Genomic DNA, 25,572 nt, shown 5'->3' on the forward strand with positions numbered 1-25,572 from the left:
TGTCAGAGAAAATTCTCGCTTAGGCAAATGGCTTTAAAAGCACCATGGTCAGTTCAGAGGTACACTATAGAATGAAAATGCATTATGAGCAGTCAGTATAGTGTTGATATCTGGTATTGAAGAAAACATAAAAATTTCGAAATTATTAATATTAAGAGTTTATTATTTTGTTGTTACTGTTATTATTAATACTACTTTATCATCACGGTTTAGTACTAGTTATAGCTATGATTTACTACTGATCTACCGACTTTATATATATTGCTCTCGCTCTTTCTTCTCCTCTTCTCTCCTCATCTTCCGCCTCCTCCTTCGTCTAGAGAATGAGAAGAGGAAAAAGTGAGAGCGGTAAGTGTGGAAGGAAAAGGGGATGAAGGAAGAGGAGGAGGATTAATATGAGAATTTGGCTTTATTACATATCCCTACAATTGTTTCAACGTTTCATTACTGAATGTTACATATATTATTAAGAACATTGGACTAATATCACTCAGCAATAGTAGTATAAGCGTCTCTTCGGGTGACTAGCTTTGTTATATATTCATGCAAATTCAAATATTCAGTAAATTTCACAGTATCAGAAAATGGTAAAATGTTCAAGTGTTCAATAGATTTCATAATAATCTTATATGATAAAGAGATCATTAAAAGGCACAATTCATTATAAGACCCAGTTGATCTTGAACCCCGAAACCAATTCTCCTTTATCTATCTATCTATCTATCTATCTATCTATCTATCTATCTATCTATCTATCTATCTATCTATCTATCTATCTATCTATCTATCTATCTATCTGTCTATCTGTCTGTCTGTCTGTCTGTCTGTCTGTCTGTTTAATTATATACATACAAACACACGTATATGTATGTATATATACGTATACATATATGTTCTTTTATACACACACACATACACATAATGTGTGCGTGTGCGTATGTGCGTATGTATGCGTGCGTTTGTGTGCGTGTGCGCGTATGTATGCGTGTGTGTGCGTGAGTGAGTATAATTGATTTGCAGAGTTATTTCCATTCCAGATTTCAGTGACATCTGTGGTTTTAAGCACATTTAATATTCAACGTCATCCATTCGCCATATGCTCATTCCATTTTGATCAATTCTACTTTCCACGATAACTGCAGTCAAGTAAATAACGTACCACGCTTTGGGCAGCCGATATAGATCGATAGAGTTTCACTATTGTGTGTTGTAGGTCAATAGAGCAGTGAACTCTGTACTCTGTTAACTAATTTCATTACTAACGTCAGAGTGATTGGGACGCTAGAAATATGATATAATAAGAAAAGAACTTGATACAAATATATTTTGGCGTAAATCTTTTCAGACCTGTACTGTCCATAAACTCTCTATAATTTAATAATTGATAAAAAATTGATCAAAATAAGATCAAAAATTCGGAAACAGAGGAAGTGTATGTAACTAGTAACTGATGGTTTATTTCATCGGCAGGCTGAATTTGAACATAAAATGCCACAATGAATATCGCCGACATACCAGTTTGCTTTCACAATAGACTTCTGTTAGTGTCAATTTGCTGGCAGGCATTTTACAGCAGCGTACATTGGTGACTGTAGCCCCTCTTTTCAGGTCTACAGTCTCTTTTGCGTCCCCCCAAAACGGTTAGTATTACTTTTGCGTAAGTTTGGGTCTTGGATTGCTTTTTCGCTAGCGATTCCGAGTGCTTCCTTTTTTAATTCTAGCTCAAAAGCGGTGGACCCACGTCTCATCTCTTGTGACTATTCTCTCCAAAAGAGCTTCGCCTTCCTCGTTGTAGAGGTCGAGGAAGCGTTGACAGATCTCTATGCAATCGCGCTTATGCGCATTGGTAAGCTCTCTTGGCACCAATGTCACCCAGACTTTACGGTGCGAAGCTTTCTGCGGATGATTTCGTTTACATTACCGTGACCAATTTGCAGAAAACATGCCACCTCATCGATGGTCACTCGTCAGTTGACCAGAACTCTCTCTCTCTCGACCTTGTTGAATTTTCATGTCAGTAGTGGAGGTTGATGAGCGTCCTGCTCCCTCTTCGTCCCTAAAACTTTCAGTCCTTGAAACTTTCAGACCAGAAAAATCGAATCACAAATCCCCATTCTTCCGTGGTACACATAGCCAACAGTCATGTTAACTCTTTACTCTCTTTTACTCTTTTACTTGTTTCAGTCATTTGACTGCGGCCATGCTGGAGCACCGCTTTTAGTCGAGCAAATCGACCCCAGGATTTATTCTTTGTAAGCCTAGTACTTATTCTATCGGTCCCTATTTGCCGAACCGCTAAGTTACGGGGACCCGTAAACACACCAGCATCAGTTGTCAAGCGTGTGTTTGGGGGGGCGAGAAAAAAAACAGACACACAAACATACACGCACACAAACACACACATATATGTTATATATATATATATTATATATATATATAATATATATATATATATATATTATATATATATATATATGTATATGACGGGTTTCTTTCAGTTCCGTTACCAAACCACAACAAGGCTTTGGTCGACCCGAGGCTATAGTAAAAGACACTTGCCTAAAGTGCAACGCAGTGGGACTGAATCCGGAACCATGTGGTTCATAAGCAAGCTACTTACCACGCAGCCTATAACAAAAGAAAGAAAACTGAAGTGATCAAAGTCAAACCTTGGTTATGTAACCACGAGAGTACCATCTTTTATCACGTGACCGCGCGGCCAACCCAAAAAGTCTGGGTGGAAGTACGGACAACTTTTGACTTCCCATTGTGTTTAATATACAGCGTCCTGTGAAATATCCCTACGCAATGCCGAGTACGAGCACAAGGTTTTGGTAGATCTGAAGGTATAGTAGAAGACGCTTGTTCAAGGTGTGACACAGTGGCACTGGACTCGGAGCATGCGGTTGGGAAGCAAGTTTCTTACCACACAGCCGCGCCTGCGTCTTGTACATATATACTCTGTTACTCTTTACCCTTTTACTTGTTTCAGTCATTTGACTGCGGCCATGCTGGAGCACCGCCTTTAGTCGAGCAAATCGACTCCAGGACTTATTCTTTGTAAGCCTAGTACTTATTCTATCGGACTCTTTTTGCCGAACCGCTAAATTACGGGGACGTAAACACACCAGCATCGGTTGCCAAGCGATGGTGGTGGTGGTGGTGATGGTGGTGGTGGGACAAACACAGACATACACATACATACAACAGTTTCCGTCTATCAAATCCACTCACAAGGCTTTGGTCGGCCCGAGGCTATAGTAGAAGACACTTGTCCAAGGTGCCACGCAGTCGGACTGAACCCGGAAGCGTGTGGTTGATAAGTTAGATACTTACCACACAGCCACTCCTGCGCCTTTACAAAGAAACACATTCACAGAATTATTGTAGACGGTAGGGTGCGTTTGAGGGGGAGTTGGCTGCTATTTCTAATATATCGTGCAGTCACGTAGAAATTTCCTCACTGAGGTCGTTTTTTTCATTGCCCATGTGATTCTTTAGAAATATCCATTGACACATTTTAATGTAAAGCATATTTGGATGTATGTTTGTATGAATGCAACTGTGTATGTGGTGGTGGTGGTGGGGGTAGAATGTTACGGAAGTATATATTTTTGAAATTACGTATGCTGATGTTTGTGATTAAGTACCTGTGTATTTGCACGTCGCTTTCTATATGTGCATGTTCGTACATGTGTACACATTTATCTCTACATGTCACCTGGTCTTTCGTTCATTATAGAATCAAATGAAAAGTATCCTCTCGTTACTATGTTTACTAATCTCAGGTTGATTATTTCCTTGGTAAACTAATGCCCACACATACTATGTGTGTTTGTATGCATGCATGACTGGGTGTGCCTGTGTCAGTTGGTATGTATGTGCGTGTATGTGTGTGATGTGTTTGTGTGTATGTATGCAGTCAGGGCTAAAGTGGGACGAAATATCAACAATAGCAGATGCTGCTGCTGCTCTTGTTAGTGGTTGCCGTAGTGTTGGCTACTACTACTACTACTACTACTACTACTACTACTACACTACTACTACTACTACTACTACTTTCTTCTTCTTCTTCTTCTTCTTCTTCTTCTTCTTCTTCTTCTTTTCCTCTTCTTCTTCAGCATATTTAGTTATAAACAACTATGTTCTCTTACTTTGTTTTGTATAAGTTTTCTCTGAGGCCGAAAAACATAAATCTACATCATAACGCCGTTGATAGCAATGTGTGTTTGTTTGTTTTTTGTTTGTGTGTGTGCGTGTGTGTGCGTGTGTGTGTGTCGTGTGTGTGTGTGTGTGTGTGTGTGTGTGTGTGTGTGTGTGTGTGTGTATGTGTGTGTGTAGGCGCGCACACGCGTTAGCTTGATTCGGAATGAATCGTTGTAAGTAATTTCATTGGGTGAAAAACATCAACATAAAACCGGTCTAGCTTCCAGTTTTTGATTGGTGCAGGCGCCGTACAATAGCCAGGAAAAACAGATGGAACCAATACACGCACACACATATATATCACTTGGCTTTAAATTTAGCGATTCAAGAGAGAAAAATTTCGTACATTGCACTTATTAAACTAACTTAAAAATTCGTGAATTCCCTCTTGATGTGGGAGTGAATTACAATTTTTTTCAGAAAAATATTATTTTAATATATGTATGGTTATGTGCATGAATTTGTATCTATCCAAAGTTTTTCTTTTAAACTTAATTTTACACGCTAATATGCATAGCATCATTTGCTTAGAGTTTCACAGTTCAAAGGAAAAAAAAACGGATTATTTCACGTTCTCTCGAAGTTTCTAAGCTCTTACGATGTCAATATACATATGTGTATGTATGCATATATATATATATATATATATATATATATATACACACACACACATGTGCGTGCGTGCGCACATACGTTTTTGCGTATATTTTCTATTATGTGTGTGTGTGTTTGTATGTGTGTATGTGTAATTACAACAACAATATCAACAACAACGACTGCTACACAATGACGATCTCACAAAGGTAACCTTAGAACTACATTGAGATCCCAAGCAAGCTCCCTTAATAGGCACTGCTTGAAAATCAGCTACTACGATGACACCATTACAAAGCAAACCTTCCACAGCTCAGGGTTGTACAGAGCTGGTGACTTAGTAATCTTATACCATAGGAAAGGTCATAACATGGATAGATTTAGAAAAGATATTTAATAAACATATTTTAGGATTTTGGCTTAAACAACCATTAACATTAACCCAATGCAAGCCAACTTCCTAAAGTAACGTTAGATGTAAACTCATCCACAATAACGATACCATAAACATCCACAAAAACTGAAATCTCCCCTTCCACGATTAAGAGCCTGATAGGTACAAGTAAAGTTGATTCCAATCTATCCTCATAGAAGATCATTAACAAGATCACTATTCATCATAACGTTGCACTACCTAATCCTTAGAATGATAGTACTTTTATATAGAAAACACTCCACTCATTCTCAGTAAAAGAAGAACAAGGAAGGGGTAATTTGGTTTAATTCACTGCAAAACATGGAACTACCAAGTCGCATGTTTGAGACTTCAAACGTAAAATGAGTCTTATAACAAAAATGAAACTTCTAAAATGTAAAACGATAGAACGAGCGGATACGATAAAAATTTAACAAACTAGCATGAGAGGTCATGATAAAAAGAACCTATGAATATAGGAAGAAATTTCTTGGCTACAGTTAGGCAACATTTCTTACCAACATGGTTTCTGTTTACCAAAAGGATTTTGTCTTCTCAAAACAGTTGTATATCGAACATCCATAATACATCTGGGCAGCATTAAAAGGAGTTATAAAGCATTTATTGTAAAAGTTTCCGAAGTTCAATACCATAATTAATAACTAATTTAAATCTAAGAACAGAAAATATACTACTTCATTATACCAAAATTATCTGAAGACTCGAGGACCTCAACAGGAAGTCTGAAATAAATTTTAACATTCGTCATTGGAGGACGTTTCTTCTGCAAAATTCCTGGCTTCTAGATCCCAAAAGATTAAATAAAATAAATTCATATTTTTTCTTTTGCCCTTATTTATAATTGTTTATAATTTTCACCTTAAAAGATATTTTAATATGATGACCACTGATAATTATTTTTTCTAAAAAATTTTATTCTTATATTAGAATTAAATTTATTACCATTCACTTCGGGACTGGTAACCACTTTACTTGAGTTTCCTGACCGTCTACACGTGTGCTGAGGCTTGCTACAGAATTTCTGTTTAGATATATTTGGGGTACTTAAATGTACACACGACTTTTCCGTGGGTATATGTAAGTATTCCATTTATTCTTATCGTGTTTCTCGCTGATGAAGGAAGAATCCTTTTGGATTAATCCAGAAATCCAGTCCGATTCTGGAATGACGAATTAAAAAAAAATTCTGTTATCTTGCTTTCCTCGTTTCAACACGTGCATTTATAGTGTAAAATATTTATTGTGGTTAGACGATCTAAAGTCTACTTTTCAGCATATTAGCATGGATTTTTTTTCTTTTGCTCTTATTTATAATTGCTTATATATTTTTATATATTCTTTTTTTCTTTTACTTGTTCAGTCATTTGACTGCCACCATGCCGGAGCACCACCTTTTAGTCGAAGAAATTGACCCCAGGACTGATTCATTGTAAGCCTGGTACTTATTATATTGGTCTGTTTTGCCGAACCGCTAAGTTACGGGTATATAAACACACCAACATCGGTTGTCAAAATATAGTGCAGCGTACATACACAGATACGAAGGCACACTCACATAAAACATACACACACACACACCTATATAATATAAATAATATATAAATATATTGCATATAATGTATGCCATAATATACATCTGGAAGATCCTGCAAGGACTTGTCTCAAACTTTGGCATCGGGAGTTACACAAATACTAGAACTGGGCACCACTGCATAGTGCCAAGGACTCCAAATTTGCCATCAAGATGTAGGACAAGATACTGCAATAGCCTGGGCTTCAGAAGTCCACAGCTCTTCAATATCCTCCCGCAGGACCTGAGAGACCTGCATGGGGTGAATGTAGGTGTCTTCAAAATAAAGCTGGACCTCTTCCTGTCAGGTGTTCCAGGTGAACCACCTTCGCGGCAAGAGGTGCAGATGAGGGCAGCTGCATCAAAATCTCTCACGCACCAAGTGTCAATTGCTAAAAAGCATTCGTGAAGTAAAATTATGTAGCAACACCAAATAGCGGTGCCCCAGCATAGCCACAGCTCGTGAACTGAAACTAGATGAAATAAAACAAAAAGAAATATGCATACATATATGTACATACCTACGTATAAATGTATATGTAGATGCATATATGGGCACAGGACATAAAAAAAACGGTGAACACAATGAGAAACGAAAACATAAAAAACGAACTTTTTTTCGAACAACGAAAAACAAACAAACAAACAGAGAAACGAGACATGCAACATAAAGAATATTCCCCTTCATCAGTTACCCTTGTTTCATCTACTCGAACCCATATATGCATGTGTATATACATATATGTGTAGGTATGTACATATATGTATGTATATATGCATATATTTATATATTATTTATATTATTATATGATCGAACGCCACGCATCCTTTTTCCAACTAAGTTTTATCTATCTATCTATCTATCTATCTATCTATCTATCTATCTATCTATCTATCTATCTATCTATCTATCTATCTATCTGCTGTCTCCGTCGTTGTCGTCTGTCTGTCATGTCGGTCTAGTATCTCTCTCTCTAGCTCTCTATCTACTCTATCTCTCTATCCTATCTGTCTCTGTCTACTGTTCTCTGTCTGCTCCTCTCTGCTGTCCTCTCTCTGTCTCTGTCTCTGTCTGTCGGTCTGTCTGTCTCTCTCTGTCTCTCTCTCTCTCTCTCTCTCTCTCTCTATATATATCTATATATATACTATATATATATTATATATATATATACACGACAGGCTCTTTATGTTTCCGTCTACCAAATCCACTGACAAGCACAGAGAAGGAAATACTTTATATTTCTGTTTTCTCGTGTCTATTTTCGCCGTTTACTTACTGTCACATCATAACTAATATGTTTTTTTTTCCTAATTATCAATGAAATAAATAGACTGGAACATCTGTGTTGTTTTAATGAGTGACCAGTGAACGAATGTAGCGAACCTTAGCTATTATTGATCAACAGTCTGTGAGTGTGTATGGTAGTATTGAGTATGTGTATCTATGTGTGTGTAAATAATATATATATATATATATAGTATGTGTATGTATGTATGTATGTATGTATGTATGTATGTATGTATGTATGTATGTATGTATGTGTGTGTGTTTATGTATGCCTGTGCGTATATGCGAAGGTATGTCTATGTATGCATGTGTGTGTGTGTATGTGTATATATTATATATATATATATATATAATATATATATATATATATATATATATAGAGAGAGAGAGAGAGAGAGAGAGGTGGAATATTATATATGCCAAAGGCCTGAGCACCTAGCCAGCGGTGTGGCGTCTTTTGAATTTTTAAAACAAAGTAAGGGATCACACTGTGATCAGTGGTGTATACTAACATCCTATTATCTGATCATATAGTTATTACATCTATCTATCTATCTATCTATCTATCTATCTATCTATCTATCTATCTATCTATCTATCTATCTATCTATCTATCTATCTATATATCTACTATCTATCTATCTTTCTATGTGTGTGCGCGCTGTAACTTTGTGTGCGCATGTGAGGATATGTGATGTGAAAGTAGATGTACTGCCTTGGTTTGTTGTGTGTGTTTGTGTGTGTGCGTGCTACCTGTGCACGTACGCTGGATACCCCGTATGCCGACGACAAGCGTGTGTGTGTGTACCTAGTACATATATGTATAGGTCTAAATAATGAATTTATCTGAGGATTATATATTTATCTGAGGGGATTACCAAATATGTAGAACGAGTTATTTTTCATTGTCTTAAATAATTTAATTACTGGCAGGTTTTGCTAAGCACACATCCATATCTGTACGTATTAAGTTTCCGAAGGAACTTTAAATAGGATATTTTAAATACTATAGTGTTTTAGTGTATGTTCTCTATGCATTATCTTTCTACATATACATTATCAATGTGTATATATTTAGGGTAGGCGTGGCTGTGTGGGAATAAGCTTACTTCACAATCACATGTTTCCGGGTTCAGTCCCACTGCGTGGCATGTTTGGCAAGCGTATTCTACTATAGCCTCGGGTCCACCAAAGCTTTGCGAGTGGATTTCGTAGACGGAAACTGAAAGAAGCCCGTCCTACACACACACACATACATACATACATATATATATATATATTATTATTATATATTATATATATATATATAATATATATATTTATGTGTATGTATGTCTTAGTGTTTGTCCCCCACCACCGCTTGACAACCGATGTTGATAAATTAACACCCCACCAACTTAGCGGTTCGGCCTAAGACCCGATAGAATAAGTACTAGGCTTACAAAGAATATGTTTTGGGATCGATGTTTTCGACTAAAATCCTTACGGCGCTACTCCGGCATAGCCGCAGTCAAATGACTGAAACAAGTGGATGAATAATAGAATATATGTGCACAGAGAGAGAGAGAGGGGGGAGGGAGAGGGAGAAAGAGAGTGAGGTTGAAAAGCGAAAGAGTACGAAATTACAGAAAAGCTTAAGGAGTGTCTGAGTACTGTCATTTCGGTATCATACACTCCTAATATACTAACAACTATTAGTGGAGTAGAAGTACTGCAATCATTAGAACTATTAGCATTTCAAATTTTGATATCTTAACACAAGAATCATTTATATTTTAAGCTAGTAGTTCCCAATCTTTTTCATGCTGCCGTCCCTTTGGCACCCAGGCCACATTCCTAGCGCCCCCTCACCTTCCATACCACAAATATAGATTATTTTCTAAAGCAAATTCAAAACAACTGTATTTCACAAATAAAACTTAAACCTAATTTACCTATTAATATTTTTTTTACATTTTTCCACCCTATCATCCTCCCACTTTTCTTCAATGCTCCCTGGATCTTTCCACCGCCCCCAAAGGGGCAGTACTGACCACTTTGGGAACCGCTGTTTTAAGCAAATAGGACATCCAACCTTTAATTTTTTCATGCATAATTCTGGGATGATCTTAAAGTTAAATACAAATTTTGGAAAATATTACTTGAGAAATGGTGACTTCATTTCAAAACAATCTTCAACGCTTATACATTCATGCATACGTACATTATCTATCTATCTATCTATCTATCTATCTATCTATCTATCTATCTATCTATCTATCTATCTATCTATCTATCTATCTATCTATCTATCTATCTACATGCATGTATAAAGATATGTGTGTATGTGTGCGTATGCATGCGCGTGTATCTTTAATCTTTAGCCCGTTTCAGTCGTTAGTCTGCAAAATGCTGAGGCACCGCCTTGAAGAATTTTTAGTCGAATATATGACCCCAGTATTGATTTTAAACCCTGGCATATATATATATATATATATATATATATATATATATATAGTATAATATATACTATAGATGTATGTAAGTAAGTATGTACATATATATAAGTATATATGCATATATATATATATATATATTATATATAGATATATATATATGTATATATATATATATATGTATGATGATGTATATGTATTTGGATATAACAGATGAGGACAAGGTGAGGCTGTGTGGTAAAAAGCTTGCTTCCCAACCACATGGTTCCAGATTCTGTCAGACTGCGAGACACCTGGAGCAAATGTCTTCTATTATAGCTTTAGGCCAACCAAAGCCTTGTGAGTAGATTTAGCAGACGGAAAGTGGAAGAAGCACTTGGTATATATGTATATATATGTATCTATGTGTATATGCCTTTGTTTCTGTGTTTGTCCTCACCATCTCCACCACCGCTTGACAACCAGTGCTGGGATGTTTATGTCCCGTGACTTTGCAGCTTTATATATATTTATATATATATTTATATATATGCATATGTGGGCACAGAACGTCATGAAACGTGTACAACAACCAAAATATACGAAGTACGAGTACATGGAATATGAACTATTTTTTCGAACAACGAAAGACACAAAGGGAAAACAAGGCAAACAACATAAAGAACGACCCTTTATCAGTTGTTGGCTGTTTTTCTACTCACGTATTTCGGGCATTTAGCAATATACGCTTTCGAAAAAACAGTTGCCCTCGCAAAGCAAATTAAATAGAATTTGTGATTTTGCAGAGGATCAAAATTGGTAACACAAACAGGACAGTGAAAACAAACAGTAAGGGTTGCTAAGCCTAACCGAGGTTGTGGTGGCGAACGCTTAAATCAAGCTTGGACAAGAGACAGACAAGAACACGTCTTCTTTGTTCCAGCTACAACGGAGAAAAAAAAGGTGTGTGTGTGTGTATTTGGTTTTTGTATTTTAGTCAACGACTATTCTAAAGGTTGCAAGATGCAACGAAAATTTTAGAAAATATAAATAAGTGAATGAGTAGAAATCGAACCGGTGTGTAAAGTAATATATATATATACACGCGCACACACAAATATATATATATAGATAAATAGATAGATCCACACACACTCATACACACATATATCACTTTCATATTTGGTTTGCAAGATTCTTGATTATGAACTCGTGTGTGAAACAGGTTTTGTTGCATATCGGGCGGATCATTATATCAATTAACCAATTTTATCCCATAAACCTATCACTTGTTTGATTAATTATTCGGTCAATCCATCAATCGCTAATGTTTGTCAAATTCCTTTTGTCGCAATCACGACCTCTTTAGATCATTTTTTCTACTCCAAATCACTGTCAGGTCTGTCTGTCTCTTAGTTCAGGTTCTGAGAGGCTGCGGTAGTGGAGAGAAAAGTATGTGTGTGTGTGCGTGCATACATACATAGATACATACATACATACATGTAAATATATACATACATGTATGTATATATATATATATATATACATACATACATACACATACGTACATATGCATATGTATGTGTATATGTGTGTGTATGAGTGTGTGTGCGCGTACATACATACATACATATATGGTTCAAATGTACAGAAAATAAAAGACAAAGACAAGTTAGAGAACAACAAGCAGGTGTATTAGTTTGAATGGAAAAGTCTTTAACATTTTGCGCTTACGCTCTCCAGCAGAAAGGGATGAGATATTTAAAAATGTAGAGAGAAAAACGTGTGTGTGTGTGTGTATACATACAGAATGCACTGAATAAACTATCGTCTAAATTGCGTAAAAATGAAAATAACGCTGACATCTTATTTTAATAGATATATTTACCAAAAGTACATAGAAAATATCTTGAATTACTAAAGAGTAGATTTCTGTAATAAAATCGCCATTGGCTTCAACCACGGCCTCCAGATGACTTCAGAATCTCCTGCAACTGTTCTGGACGGTCTCCTTGTTTAAGTTGGTGAATGCAGCCATAATCTTTGCCTTCTGTTCATCTTGATCTCTCGCTCAATTGCGCCCCACATATAATAATGAAGTGGGTTGCAGTCTGGGGAGTTAAGTGGCCAGTTGTTAGGGGTGATGTGACACTGAACGAAACGCCTATGTTTCCAGAGGTGAATTATTAAAACCCCAAAGAATTCCTATCAACACGTGGCTATGATGCTCCCCTACTACTTCTCCTCGTGATCAGAGCTGCATATACCGTCAGCCACTAAGGGATAGGCTCAACTGGTTAAACTGAAGCAACTGACAAGCAAATCTGTGATACTGAGCAAAATATTTTCTGTTGCCAATGCATAACATGTATACTTTTATACCAAGACAAAACATGTATACTTCCAATTAGTTAAGATCAAAAGTAATGAGAACCAATGCTTCTAAAGCCACGAGAGACACTGCTTCAAAAGCCATGAGAGCCATACAGTTTCAATTCATCCATAAGAGAGAGGAGTTGACTTTTTGAATTTTTTCTTTAACTAATATCGCAGGTTCATTTTCTTCGACACCAAGGCTAGAGGGATCATGCAAAGAACAAAAAGCAACGGAGGTAAGCTATCTCCTTGGGAAATCCCTCTCCTGATACACAGGATGCCCAAGCTTTGTCCGTACGATGTCATCTCAGTTTTCCAACCTATCATACTTCTCTTCAGAAAACATGCTATATTCCTTGCAATTCCAGACATATCCACTCAATGATCCACGAATGTGTTTCAACACATTATTGACTTTACTTGTCTCTTGATTTAGTCTCCATAGGCCATCTTTCTTGAAGTCGCACATAAATCCTGTCTCTTCTCCATTTAATAAATTCAAAATCTTGTTTATTATTATCTGGTTTAAATCATCTCTGAACGTTTACACCAGTGGTTCCCAAAGTGGGCGTTGTTGAAGAAAAGTGGGGCGATAATGGGGTAGCAATTCAAGTAAAAACAACAAAATAATGGGTTCATTAGGTTAAGTTTTATTTGTAAAATACTGTCGCTTTCAATATGCTTCAGAAAGAGGTCTATGTTTGTGATGGTTAGGTGGGGTGGAGACGCTAAGAATGTAGCTTGGGTGTCAAGGAAGCGGCAGCCTGAAAAAGTTTGAGAACCGCTGGTTTAAATCATCATTTAAATTGTTTAAATCATCTCTCATCGTTTAAATAGTCTCTGATCACGAATTTTTCACGACTCACTGTCGTATATTCTTGTGAGCAATTGTCCTTTCTTCTGTTACGCTACCTCCGTTTCTCGTATATACAGCATTATCTGATATTCTTCTTTTGATAGCTTCTAACTCCAGTTCTGATAACTATCCATTCTTTCGTATTGCTCTTGCTTGATCACATAATCTCTTCAGCAATTTAAAACAGATCCATTGTCTTCCTTTCTCTGGGCATTCGTTGTCCTCTGACTGGCACGCCATTTGCATCTACAGGAATGCTCCGATAGTAACCATTATTATTATTATTATTATTTATTATTATTATTATTATTATTATTATTATTATTGAGTGAGAGTGCAGTGCATGCCATCAAAGTGACACTGGGGTAAAATATACGAAGCCCAGTATACCCATCATGACTACCCGTCTGATAAGAGTACACTAGGCACATGCATCACAGTCATATGTGCGCAACATGGTGATCTCATATCAAGATTAACAGCACATGACCTTGCAGGTGAGACACAGTTAGAATTTTCATCTGGTCGAGTAACCCATCCCACTCAAAAGGGTCCCTGAATAAGGTCTGTTTAAGGATGTTGAACGAAACACCCATGTTTCCAGGGGTGAATTATCCAAACCCCAAAGAACTCCTCTCAATACATGGCTATGATGCTCCCCCACTACTTCTGCTCGTAATCAGAGATGCACATATTGTCAGCTACTAAAGGACATCCTCCACTCTAACATGTTGGTGGTCTGCCTTCTACCACCACTCTTAGTCTGACGTCTTCTGGGAGAATAATTTCCTATGTGATCTCGTACAAGTCTTTAAGGCTCACTTGTATGGCCATCTCGAGGCCATATTCCCATCAATTAACCTGTTTCTTATGTGGTCAAAACAGGCACTTGAAAGCAAGATGCTCCCAGAAAGAAAACAAAGAGTAGAAGCAGAAACAACAGAGTGAAGAACAGAGTACCGAAGTAGTGGAGACGGAAGGAGAGAAAGATAGAGTGGAGGAATCATTCACTGTCGCGAATAAGAGAAAAAGGAAAGAGCGGGTGAGCTCTCCACCAGAGAGCCAGAAAAGGATGAAGGAAATTGAGATGGAGGAGAAAAGGAACAGGTTTGAGACACCAGCAGAATCAACAATGGAAGGTTGGGTGGAAACAGAAACATCATTGCAACACAATGTGGAAGGCTTAGACATTGAGGTTTATTTTAGTGCACCAAGAGAGGAACCAAGTGGAAAGACTCGCTCGGACAGCCCAGATCCGTCGCTGAAGCAAATGAATGTTAAAAAGAGAAAAAACAAGTGGCATGTGGTCACATACGCCAGAAGTATGGCAATCGAGAGGAAAATCAAAAAGTTTAAATCGATCATAAGAGTAAGGTTGTCACTGGAGAAATATACAGAACACACCAAGGGAATAATTATTGACAAGGAGAGATATGAGAAACTGAAAGAACTGTTCGGAAGTAGTATAATCCCTTTAGGAGTCGAAACTGAATTCGACGAATTACCATCGGTCGTGGAGTATGAAGATTTGAAACACTTAATAAACTGTTAAAAAGAGTAAAATAAGTAAAATTTATTTAAAAAAATGGATTTTCAAATATATTTTTAAATACGATGCTAAAAGGGAAAAAAGAGAATGTAAGAAAGATTTGTTAATTTGTATAATGTAAACTGTTAAATGGTACTGCTTGAGAGTGGGGCTCAATGCAGCCATTAATTATATTATTTTTATACATCTTTCATTTTTCATTCGTTTTATGTTTTTGTCTCCACTGTGGTGTTCTGTCTGTCCCCCACCTGTGTTACGGCCGTTGTGCCAAATAAAGAATTTCAGTTAGCGAGGTGCACGCGGACTACGAAGTTACGTAATCATAATGCGGGACATATAAGCGGCGGGGTTGGCAGAGTCGTCAGCACAACGGGAAAATGCTTAATGGCATTTCGTCTGTCTTCATGTTCTGAGTTCACATCCCGCCGAGGTACAATACAACGGCGGGCATTTGTATGATGCTGTTGTATAATGAGATTATGCACCCCTCTCAGTAAAAAGTGGTAGTAGGCAGCCATTATAACTTGACCAGTAGCTGATTGACAGTAGGAGATCTACAAGGTCAGAAGTATGTGTAGACTGTGTTGATAGTCGTGTCTGTTCTGATATAGTAATTATACTATGATACTGAGTGGACGTTATAACGATCCAAGCTTTTCAGGATAATAACACTGTACGACTGGGGTTCGTACAGTGCCAGATAGAACCATTCTATCGACGACTTCGGAATATAACAATATCTGTCAGAGCGACAACCGTCCCCAAGACAGATACCACAGTGGTAAGAGACCGCTTTACAACAGTGGCGACGAGGAAAAACAAAAATCTTTTCACTTTGACCGGCAGATTTAAAAAATAATTTCTTTGTAACTAAACGCTTTTAAACTTCGTATACTGGTAGAATGTGTCACATAAAACATATTTTTCTCTTGGCGTTCTTGAGAAATTTATGTAATTTGTAAGCTATTTCTTGTTTAATTTCTTGTATTTCGGCAATTTCAACCAATCAATGACGTCTATTGAAGTGAATACAATTACCGCTGTAGTTTGCAACAAGTTCAAGAACAACTTCCGGCGTGAATTTATTTGGCACCGAATGTATGGAGAGATTTCATTTATGGGACACAACCATAAGTGCTTTGTGCAGTAACGTAAACGGGGCAGTCAAACGATCGAACGAGGTCGATGAACTGAAACAAAAAATGAAAGAAACTTTCCCAAAAGCTTTTTCGGGAGGTTTTAGCTGTTGCACAAAAAACAAAAGCAAGGATTGCTATCAAAGAAAATTCAATCCCTAATTTTCAGGCCCAAACGGAACGTGCCGTTTGCAGCGGTAGATCAGGTCAATAAAGAACTAGAAAGGTTAGAAAGCCTGAATATAATTGAAAAGATTGACCATGCAGACTGGGCAGCACTGGTGGTGCACGTAAAAAAAGAAATAATAAGCTTAGAGTGTGCGCAGACTTCTCAACCGCATTAAACCACTGTTTACTCGCACACAATTACCTACTTCCAAGCCCAGAAGACGTATTTGCTAAACTAAACGTCTGATCGAAAGAAAGAATAGAGTCGTACAAGATTTATTTATTTCAACATCTCCCGAACTCTCGGACCTTCGATGTCTCCGACGCTGAAAATATATCGTCATAAAACCGGCCGATAAGAGTGGAGCTGTGGTGGTGTGGCGCATAGACCTTTACAAGGCTGAAGCTCTCCACCAACTTCAAGACACCTCCTATTGCCCTCTGCCCTCAAACCATACGCCTAACTACCAACTGTGTCCTCCACTGTTCATGATTTCATGTCCTCCTCCCGTCTCTCTTCCACCGCCTCCAACCTCATTTTCCGCACTCCACGCACACCCACTTCTTATTTCCTTCCAAAAATTCACAAGCCCAACAACCCTGGCCGCCCCATCGTCTCCGCATGCTACTACTCCACGGAAACAATCTCCAAATACCTCGACTGTGTTCTTGTTCCCCTAGTGGTTTCCCTTCTCTCCCGCACCCACGATACTAACCCAGCTCTCCATCTGTTTAACTCTTTCTCCTTCCCTTCTAGCCCCTCTTAATTTCTGTTCACTCTTGATATCAAAAGTTTATATACGGTGATCCCACACAACGAAAAGCTTTTTATGCTGAAACACTTTCTAGACCTTCGGCCTAACCCTCAACCTGATACCTCCACACTTCTTCGTTTGGTCGAACTTGTTCTCTCCCTCAAATGCTTCTCGTTTGCTGAGGATTTTTACCAATAGTTCTCGGAGGTGGCCATGGGAATGAGAATGTGCCTCAACTATGCGAGCCTGTTCGTTGGCTACGTTGTGGCACAAATATTCTCACAATTCACAGGTCCTACTCCCGAACTATACTGTTGTTATATCAATAACTATATCGGCGTAACCTCACTTTCCCGCGAACAACTAAATTCCTTCCGCTCTTTTGTCCAATCCTTCCATCCTGTCCTCGAATACTCCTGCACTATCTCTAACTCTTCTGTCGAATTTCTCGACATTTCTTTCAACATAGACCACTCCGCTCTCATTACCTCCATCCACTACAAACACCCTGACTCACACTCTTACCTTAACTTCTCCTTCTCCCACCCTACCCATACCAAGCTCTCCATCACCTATTCCCGATTCCTCTGCTTGTGCAGGTTCTGCAGAGATAATCATGACTTAGAGACTCAGTCTCACCTCATAGCTCGTCACTTTATCCTATGTGGATATCCCTTCACCACTACCTACACTGTCCTTGCTAGGGCACGATCTGTGAACCGTGCCTCTGCTCTTTCTCCTCACACTCGCCCAGACGTTGCCCGTCTCCCGTTTCCCCTCACCTACATCCCTTCCCATCTTCCCCTCCAACGTACCATTCTCCGAGCCTTCCGGCTACTCCAGTTCGACCCCTCCACCTCGCACATCTTCTCCAACCTACCTCTTCACATAACCCGAGTGACCCCCTGGTCCATAGTTTCTTTCCTAATCCCACTTCCCAGCCTTGCTCGTACCTCTGCTCCAGCCCTCCCTGTCGCACCTGCTCCTACCTCTCGAACGTCACCACCTTCACAGGCACTCATCATTGTCCTTATCACATCACTGACTCCTTTAACTGCTCTTCTAGTAATGTTATTTACTACATCTCCTGCTCTCTCTCTCCCTCTCTGTCCTTTCCTGTACATCGGCCAAACGGGACGCTGCTTGGCTGCCCGGTTCGCTGAGTACCTCAGACTCGGCAATTACACTTCGGCCTCGCTCTATTTTCGTTCTACCGGTCGCACGCTACAACATATGTCTGTGTTCGGATTATCATTGCACAGGGGCCACCCGGATTCCCGCCTTCGCCATGAACAAGAATTAATCTTGTCTCTTCGCTCTTTTGCGTTAATGAGCTCAACTCACCTCCTCTCTTCATCTGACATCAACCTCACCTCCTCTCCTCATTTGACACCTACCCCACACTACTCCACACACACTAGCACTAACCACTTCTCAGCAACCACACCACACACCATCATCTACACACCTATACAACATCAGCCACACACCTACACACCATCTTCAATAGGGTCACCACACACACCACTATATGAGCAGCCATACACACTGTTTAACTCAATACACACACTACATACCATCTTGCACACTCCCACACCCATATAAGCACATAATATTTGAACAAATACAATATATACATACACACGCAAAGCGCGTTGACACACGCAAAATACATAGACAAAGATGACTTTCGCCTACATACATACACCATACATATGCACGCTGTTTGGTCACAGGCACACACACATGTGCACATACCACGTGAAAAAGCATAAATCAACAGCTACACACAACATACTCACGCGTTAGACATGCACACACACACATACACACACGCGCGCACACACACACACACGCACACACACACGTCAGAGTTACTCGCCCATAGTCACGCATGCACACTTATGAAAGGTAGACAAATATCTGTTTTCAAAAAGAACACACTGGGTTATGTGTTCGTGGGTTCTAGCTCCAGAGGGAAAAGTCAAGATGGTTACGGCAGAAATATCATTGGTATTAGGTCAGTTCATTTGAGCTGGCCAAGGGTTAAACAATAATAATAATAATAATAGCAACATTAATAGCGAGGCAATTCTCTTCGTGGTGATTCAACTTGCTAGAAATAGCAGCATTACTTTTTTAAACTTCCTATTGTTGGAATGAAGGACACAATAATAGTCCCAGATATACTAGTCAAAGTAGAGATGAAACCGTCATGGTCGGGACGTCTTTTGTGCTATGTCTGTCCATTCACAGTTCAGTTGACCCTAACCAACAACAACAACAACAGGTATAAACAAAGAGCAAGTGAACTTACTTTAGTCTTTCACTCAACGGTAAAGTCCATTGTGTTTTACTTTCACATGTATTAATATAACTTGGTCTTCGGACGTTACTTCTCCAATTCTTTTGGGGTAACGGATCCACTTTATTTGAGAACATAGCTTCCCTACCTTTTTTTTTTCTAATCAAAATATATTCATTTATAGTTTTGTATGAAGAATTAGTTAAAAAAAAAAAGATATTCTGAATTAATCGCAAGTTTTAACGGTTTTAAACTCAGCTTAAATTTGTATGATGAAGTTAAAGAAAAATGTTTATGTTTTTGCTTTATTTTAATAGCTAGGCCTGGACACAAGCAATTGTATGTGTGTGTATGTGTGTGTGTCAGTGCATTTACTGTATTTAGGCTGATTCAGTGTTCTGGAGTTAACCCATCGACGCGTTGTTTACATATTGAAAGGAAGAAGGAATTGAAGTAGAAGTCTTAAATATAAGTTCTAAATTTTAGTACTGTTGTTGTTCACCTATAAGTGAGTTGGAACTGAGCAGATATGATCAAAACAGTTCCAGCCTAGACCATCCCAACATTTCTTAATGGTATAGTGTATCTAGGATATAATATACAGTGTGTGCGTCGTTAAGTCTATTTATTAGTAGCAGGTTGAGCAATTACTTCAAGGCTGGTCCGGCGCTGACTCGCGTGTCAACAGCTACAATCACTAGAAATTTAATGTACAAACAGTGGAAAATGTGTGCGTGCGCGTGTGTTTGCGTGTGTGCGCGTGTGGTGTGTGTGTGTGTGTGTGTGTGTGTGTGTGTGTGTGCGCAAGTGTACGTGCGTGTATGTGCAAAAACAAGAAGAAAGAAGAAAGAAAAAAGTCAATATAGCAGCAGCCAATGAAATAAGCTTGTCTACGTGGTGGTGGTTAGGCCTTAATTGTTGATCGAAGACCACAGCAACAACATTAGAGGTTATAGTAAAACTAAAAATCAAAAAAAAAAAAGCAATATATCATATCACTCGTAATATATCATCAAAGTGTTTATTGGAATAAGTATTTACGACATTTTATAATGGCAGTTGCCTATTATATATCATTGGCGTTTAGTCTTTCAATATTTTTCAGACATAAATTGCATGGAGGCAGGGTGGAGCACTGTACCAGTACGTACGTACGTACGTACGTATGTATGTATGTATGTATGTATGTATGTATGTATGTATGTATGTATGTATGTATGTATGTATGTATGTTTGTATGTATATATATATATATATGTATGTATGTATGTATGTATGTATGTATGTATCTCTCTATCTCTCTGTTTATGTATCTATGTATTTACGCAACTATATATGTTCGTTCATATGTACGTATACATGTGTGCATTTATGCATGTATGTAAGCATGTATGTATGCACGTGTGATTATATATATGTAGTACACATGCATGTGCATGCATTCTCAACCACGTGGTCCCTGGTTCAGTCCCATTGCATGGCACCAAAACCGTATTTGTATATATATATATATATATATATATACACACACACACACACACACACATATATATATATATATAGGAGCAGGAGTGGCTGTGTGGTAAGTAGCTTGTTTACCAACCACATGGTTCTGAGTTCAGTCCCACTTCGTGGCACCTTGGGCAAGTGTCTTCTACTATAGCCTCGGGCCGACCAAAGCCTTGTGAGTGGATTTGGTAGATGGAAACTGAAAGAAGCCCGTCGTATATATATATATTTCAACATGTGATCTCTTGAGCACCACCAGCAAAAATATTTTTTTCCTCTGTCTTCCCTTCTCGGGATCTTTCCTTCTCCTTGTTTCCGACGAAGAGCTCCGCTCGAAACGTTAAACCCTCCTTCCCTTCTTTCCTGAGCGTCAAATAATACTTTAATTGTTCCACGTCCTTGCGTTGCTGTGTTTTTTCCTGTGTTTTTTTCTGTGTTTTCTTGTTTGGATTAACTATACATATATATATATATATGCGTGTGTGTGTTTGCGTGTCTGTGTTTGTCCCCCTAGCATTGCTTGACAACCGATGCTGGTGTGTTTATGTCCCCATTACTTAGCGGTTCGGCAAAAGAGACCGATAGAATAAGTACTGGGCTTACAAAAGAATAAGTACTGGGGTCGAGTTGCTCGATTAAAGGCGGTGCTCCAGCATGGCCGCAGTCAAATGACTGAAACAAGTAAAAAAGAGAAAAAGAGAAAGATATATGCCTTTGCTGTTATGTAATGGTGTAATAAAGTATTGATTGGGTATCATCTGATGGTTGATGTTTGATTGATTTAAGTATGTTTCTCCATTTTCTAATTTTGTATATATATATATATATATATATATATGTGTGTGTGTGTGTGTGTATTTATGCATATATATGTATATATATATGTATCTATATATCTATATATATGTGTATTTATATATATATATATATATATATATATATATATATATATATATATATATATATATATATATCTATATATATATATATGTATGTATATATATGTATATACTAGCTGACGTACCCGGTAATTCCCGGGGGTAAAAATGTTTTATTGAAACGCCTTATTACTCTGATATTTTCCGTCCCTAAAAAGTACAAAAAAATTGTTAGCTGGAAGAGGAGATTTTTGGGGTTTGGTGAGAAAGGTTTTTCGGAGGTTGGTGAGAAAGTACTGTGACACGTCGTGGCATTTTAAAGGTGAACTTTATGAAGACTACTTTATCAAAGGTATATAAATGTAGCATACGTGTATATAAATATATGAATGAAGTGTCTAATGTTTAAGAATGCACTGAGAGCCGCTCTCAGTAACTGACTTTAGCTTACGGAGTTCTTGTTTATATAACTACAGAAAAGTAGCCAGAAGGATAGATATATTGTTGAGAAAAAATGACTTCGTTGGAGGTCTGTTAACTCTGGTGGCCAAAAAGAGGTTAGAAGGGTCAAGTGTCAAAAACATTATTCTGCTTAGCGAAGGTATCCAGGAAATGTATAACTCTTGTCATTCACAGAAAAGCTATTGTCTTACCGTGAGAAAAGCGCTCTTGAAGTGTTGAGTGAAATTTGGCAATCGAGGATCGAATCCACGCTATGCCTGCATGAAGCCACTACAAATACTTTGTGGAATAAAAAATTTATCTACTGTCATGGAATAAGTGTAACTGTTAACATGCAGAATTATCGGAGTAATGGGCATTCAAAAAAGTATGTATGTATAGAAATGTATGAATGAAGTCTTTAAGCTTTAAGATTCAAATCGAGGAAGTGCAATAATAATATTTAGCAGTTCAAAACTAAGTAGTGAAATGCAGAATTGGGTAGGCTGATCGTGAGAATCAAATATTGCTCGCTTCGCTAAAACCTACAGGTGTTATAGGTTATTTCCCTTGGGTTGTTTAAATATTAGTAATATATAGTATATAAAAGGATCCATTGGAGGGGTCTTATTATCGATTTTTCTTTCAAGAATCTAAGTATGTCACGAGGTTTCCAGACATGAGTTCTATGCACGTGTCAAATAAAGTGATATTGTCTGCAAAAATTAGAAATTGGACACATAAAAAAACCAATATTCAAAGTAATCGAACATAAACAACGAAACCTGTAAAATATTTCTAAATTCGATGGCTCAATTAGTTTCAGGAAAATGTTTTATGAACTGTAAATAAGCAATAAATATAATGATTTATAAAATAAGTGATACATAGTGTCCCAACTGACTGTGGCGTAGAAGATTGGTTTCATTTTCTAAGAATTTTAAGTATTCAAAGTTTGAGTTCATTGTATTGGGACACACTTAACAAATACGTTCTGGAATCATAAATCCATGTAGTGTCATCCTTAAATGGTAAAATGCAGAATTATCGGAATTATGAGCATTGAAAGTGTACATGCAACAAGAAAGTGCAATGATAAGGTTTAGCAGTTCAAAACTGTGAGTAGTAAAATGCAGAATTAGGTCCGCTGATCGTGAGAAACAAATATTGATCGCTTCGCTAAAAACTACCAACTGTAAGTCCAGTTGTGATGGGTTATTTCCCTTGGGTGTTTAAAAAATATTGTGTAGGTTCTATGGTTATATGAGATAGATATAAAGATCCCTTCCAGGGGCCATATTATCGATTTTTTTCAACAATCTATGTCACGCGGTTTCCAGACATGAGTTCTACTCACGTGTCAAGTTTCATCAAAATCAATAGAACGATGTATGAGGAGTTAGCTAAAAATGCCACAAACACACACCGATTTTCCACATATGTAGTAGATACTACATGGATATATATATATATATATATATATATATATATATATATATATATATATATATATATATATATATATATATATATATATGTATATATATATATATATATATATATATATATTTATATATATATGCATATATATATATGCATATATATATATATGCATATATATATATATGCATATATATATATATATATATATATATATGCATATATACATAAATATGAATCTATACATATATATGTATATATATATATATATATATATATATATATGCACATATATATGTATGTGAAGGCGCATGGCTGGGTGTTGTGTTTTTGAGCAAGACAATTTATTTCACGTTGCTCCAATCCACTCAGCTGTAGAAATTAGCTGCAACGTCACAGGTGCCAAGCTGTATCAAGAAACAAAAATAAACAAGCTTTTGACGGTTTTATAGATATTTCAAAATTGTGATGCTATGATGCTAGGTGTTTCCATTATTTTGACCAACCCCTGTATATATATATATATATACCGGAGTAAACACAAAAATGTGAAACAAGGTGGAAAAAAAGAGTACTCAAATACCAGTGGTAGAGTAATATGCTTTATTTAAAGCAGCAGAAAATTCAGCAAAACCTGGTATTCTGAACGTGAAACTCAGAGTAACAGGTTTTGTTGAATTTTCTGCTGCTTTAAATAAAGTATATATATATATATATATAGGTATATGATCCCATATGTAACTACTCGTAGACTGTTTGCGATTTTTCCCTCTTCCTTTTCTTTGGGACTTTCCTATTCCTCCTGTTTCCGAAGAAAAAACTTTGCTCGAAACGTGAAACAACCACACTTTCTTTCCTTCTCTGAACGTCTTATTAATACTTACATGTACCACATCCTCCCGTGGTTGTCTTTTCTTGTCTTTTTTCTCAGTCATTTGTTCAACATGTCTTATCACTGAAAAGGTACTTATTTTTCCACGCTGTTGATATTATTTTTGTGTCTCTCTGTTTGTCTCAAAGCCGTAGGGCGCCTGTGTCATCCATGTTTTTAACCGTTACTGTCCCCCAAATAGATTTTTCGTTTCATGTTCGTCTCTGTTGCGTTTCATTCTTTCCTTCTGTGGCTGGCTGATTCAGAGCGGATCTCAGAATTAAACAGCCGAAATCTGCGATGAGGGATCAGTTTCTGACTGAAGAATGAAGGCTTTGAATGACCCGTTTGTCTTTTTGTTCGTCCCTTCGTGTATTTCACGTTATTTATTTATGTAAAGGTTTATTATATATATATATATATATATATATATATATATATGTATATATATTTGTATGTATATATGTATATATATATATGAATATTTATGCATATGCATATATGTATGTGTATATATATGTATGGATATGTATAATACGTATATGTATGTATATATATATGCGTATTTATGTATATGTATATATATGTATATGCATATATATGTATCTATGTGTGTGGATGTGTGTGTGTGCATGTGTGTCTCGAACAATCGCTTGACAACCGGTGTTGATGTGTTTACGTCCCTATAACCTAGCAACTCGGCAACTAATACCAAAACAATAATTACTGGGGTCGATTTATTTGACTAAAAGTCATCAAGGCGGTGCTGTAGCATGTCCA

At 37.4% G+C, this 25,572-nt stretch overlaps 1 protein-coding gene and 1 long non-coding RNA gene across 4 annotated transcripts in view; one reads left to right on the top strand and one right to left on the bottom strand.

Annotated features, from left to right (window-relative positions):
• LOC115214060 (transmembrane channel-like protein 7) overlaps positions 1 to 25,572 on the bottom strand; it is a 146,418-nt gene that overhangs the window by 87,703 nt on the left and 33,143 nt on the right. Inside the window, exon 1 of one of the 3 annotated variants that reach the window (XM_029783102.2) lies at positions 19,666 to 20,394. The exons of the other annotated variants lie outside the window; for them this stretch is intronic. Coding sequence (XP_029638962.1) covers positions 19,666 to 19,790 — 125 coding nt within the window. The 5' untranslated portion in view covers positions 19,791 to 20,394. Of the gene's footprint in view, positions 1 to 19,665; positions 20,395 to 25,572 lie in introns of those variants that run through there. 3 annotated transcript variants of the gene reach the window in all.
• On the top strand, positions 1,537 to 17,930 carry LOC118764276. The gene is made up of 3 exons (XR_005000076.1): positions 1,537 to 1,546; positions 15,602 to 15,605; positions 17,818 to 17,930. It is a non-coding gene; the product is annotated as an uncharacterized LOC118764276 (long non-coding RNA).

This window comes from Octopus sinensis, linkage group LG7 (assembly GCF_006345805.1).
Source record: "Octopus sinensis linkage group LG7, ASM634580v1, whole genome shotgun sequence".
Classification (NCBI taxonomy): Eukaryota; Metazoa; Mollusca; class Cephalopoda; order Octopoda; family Octopodidae; genus Octopus; species Octopus sinensis.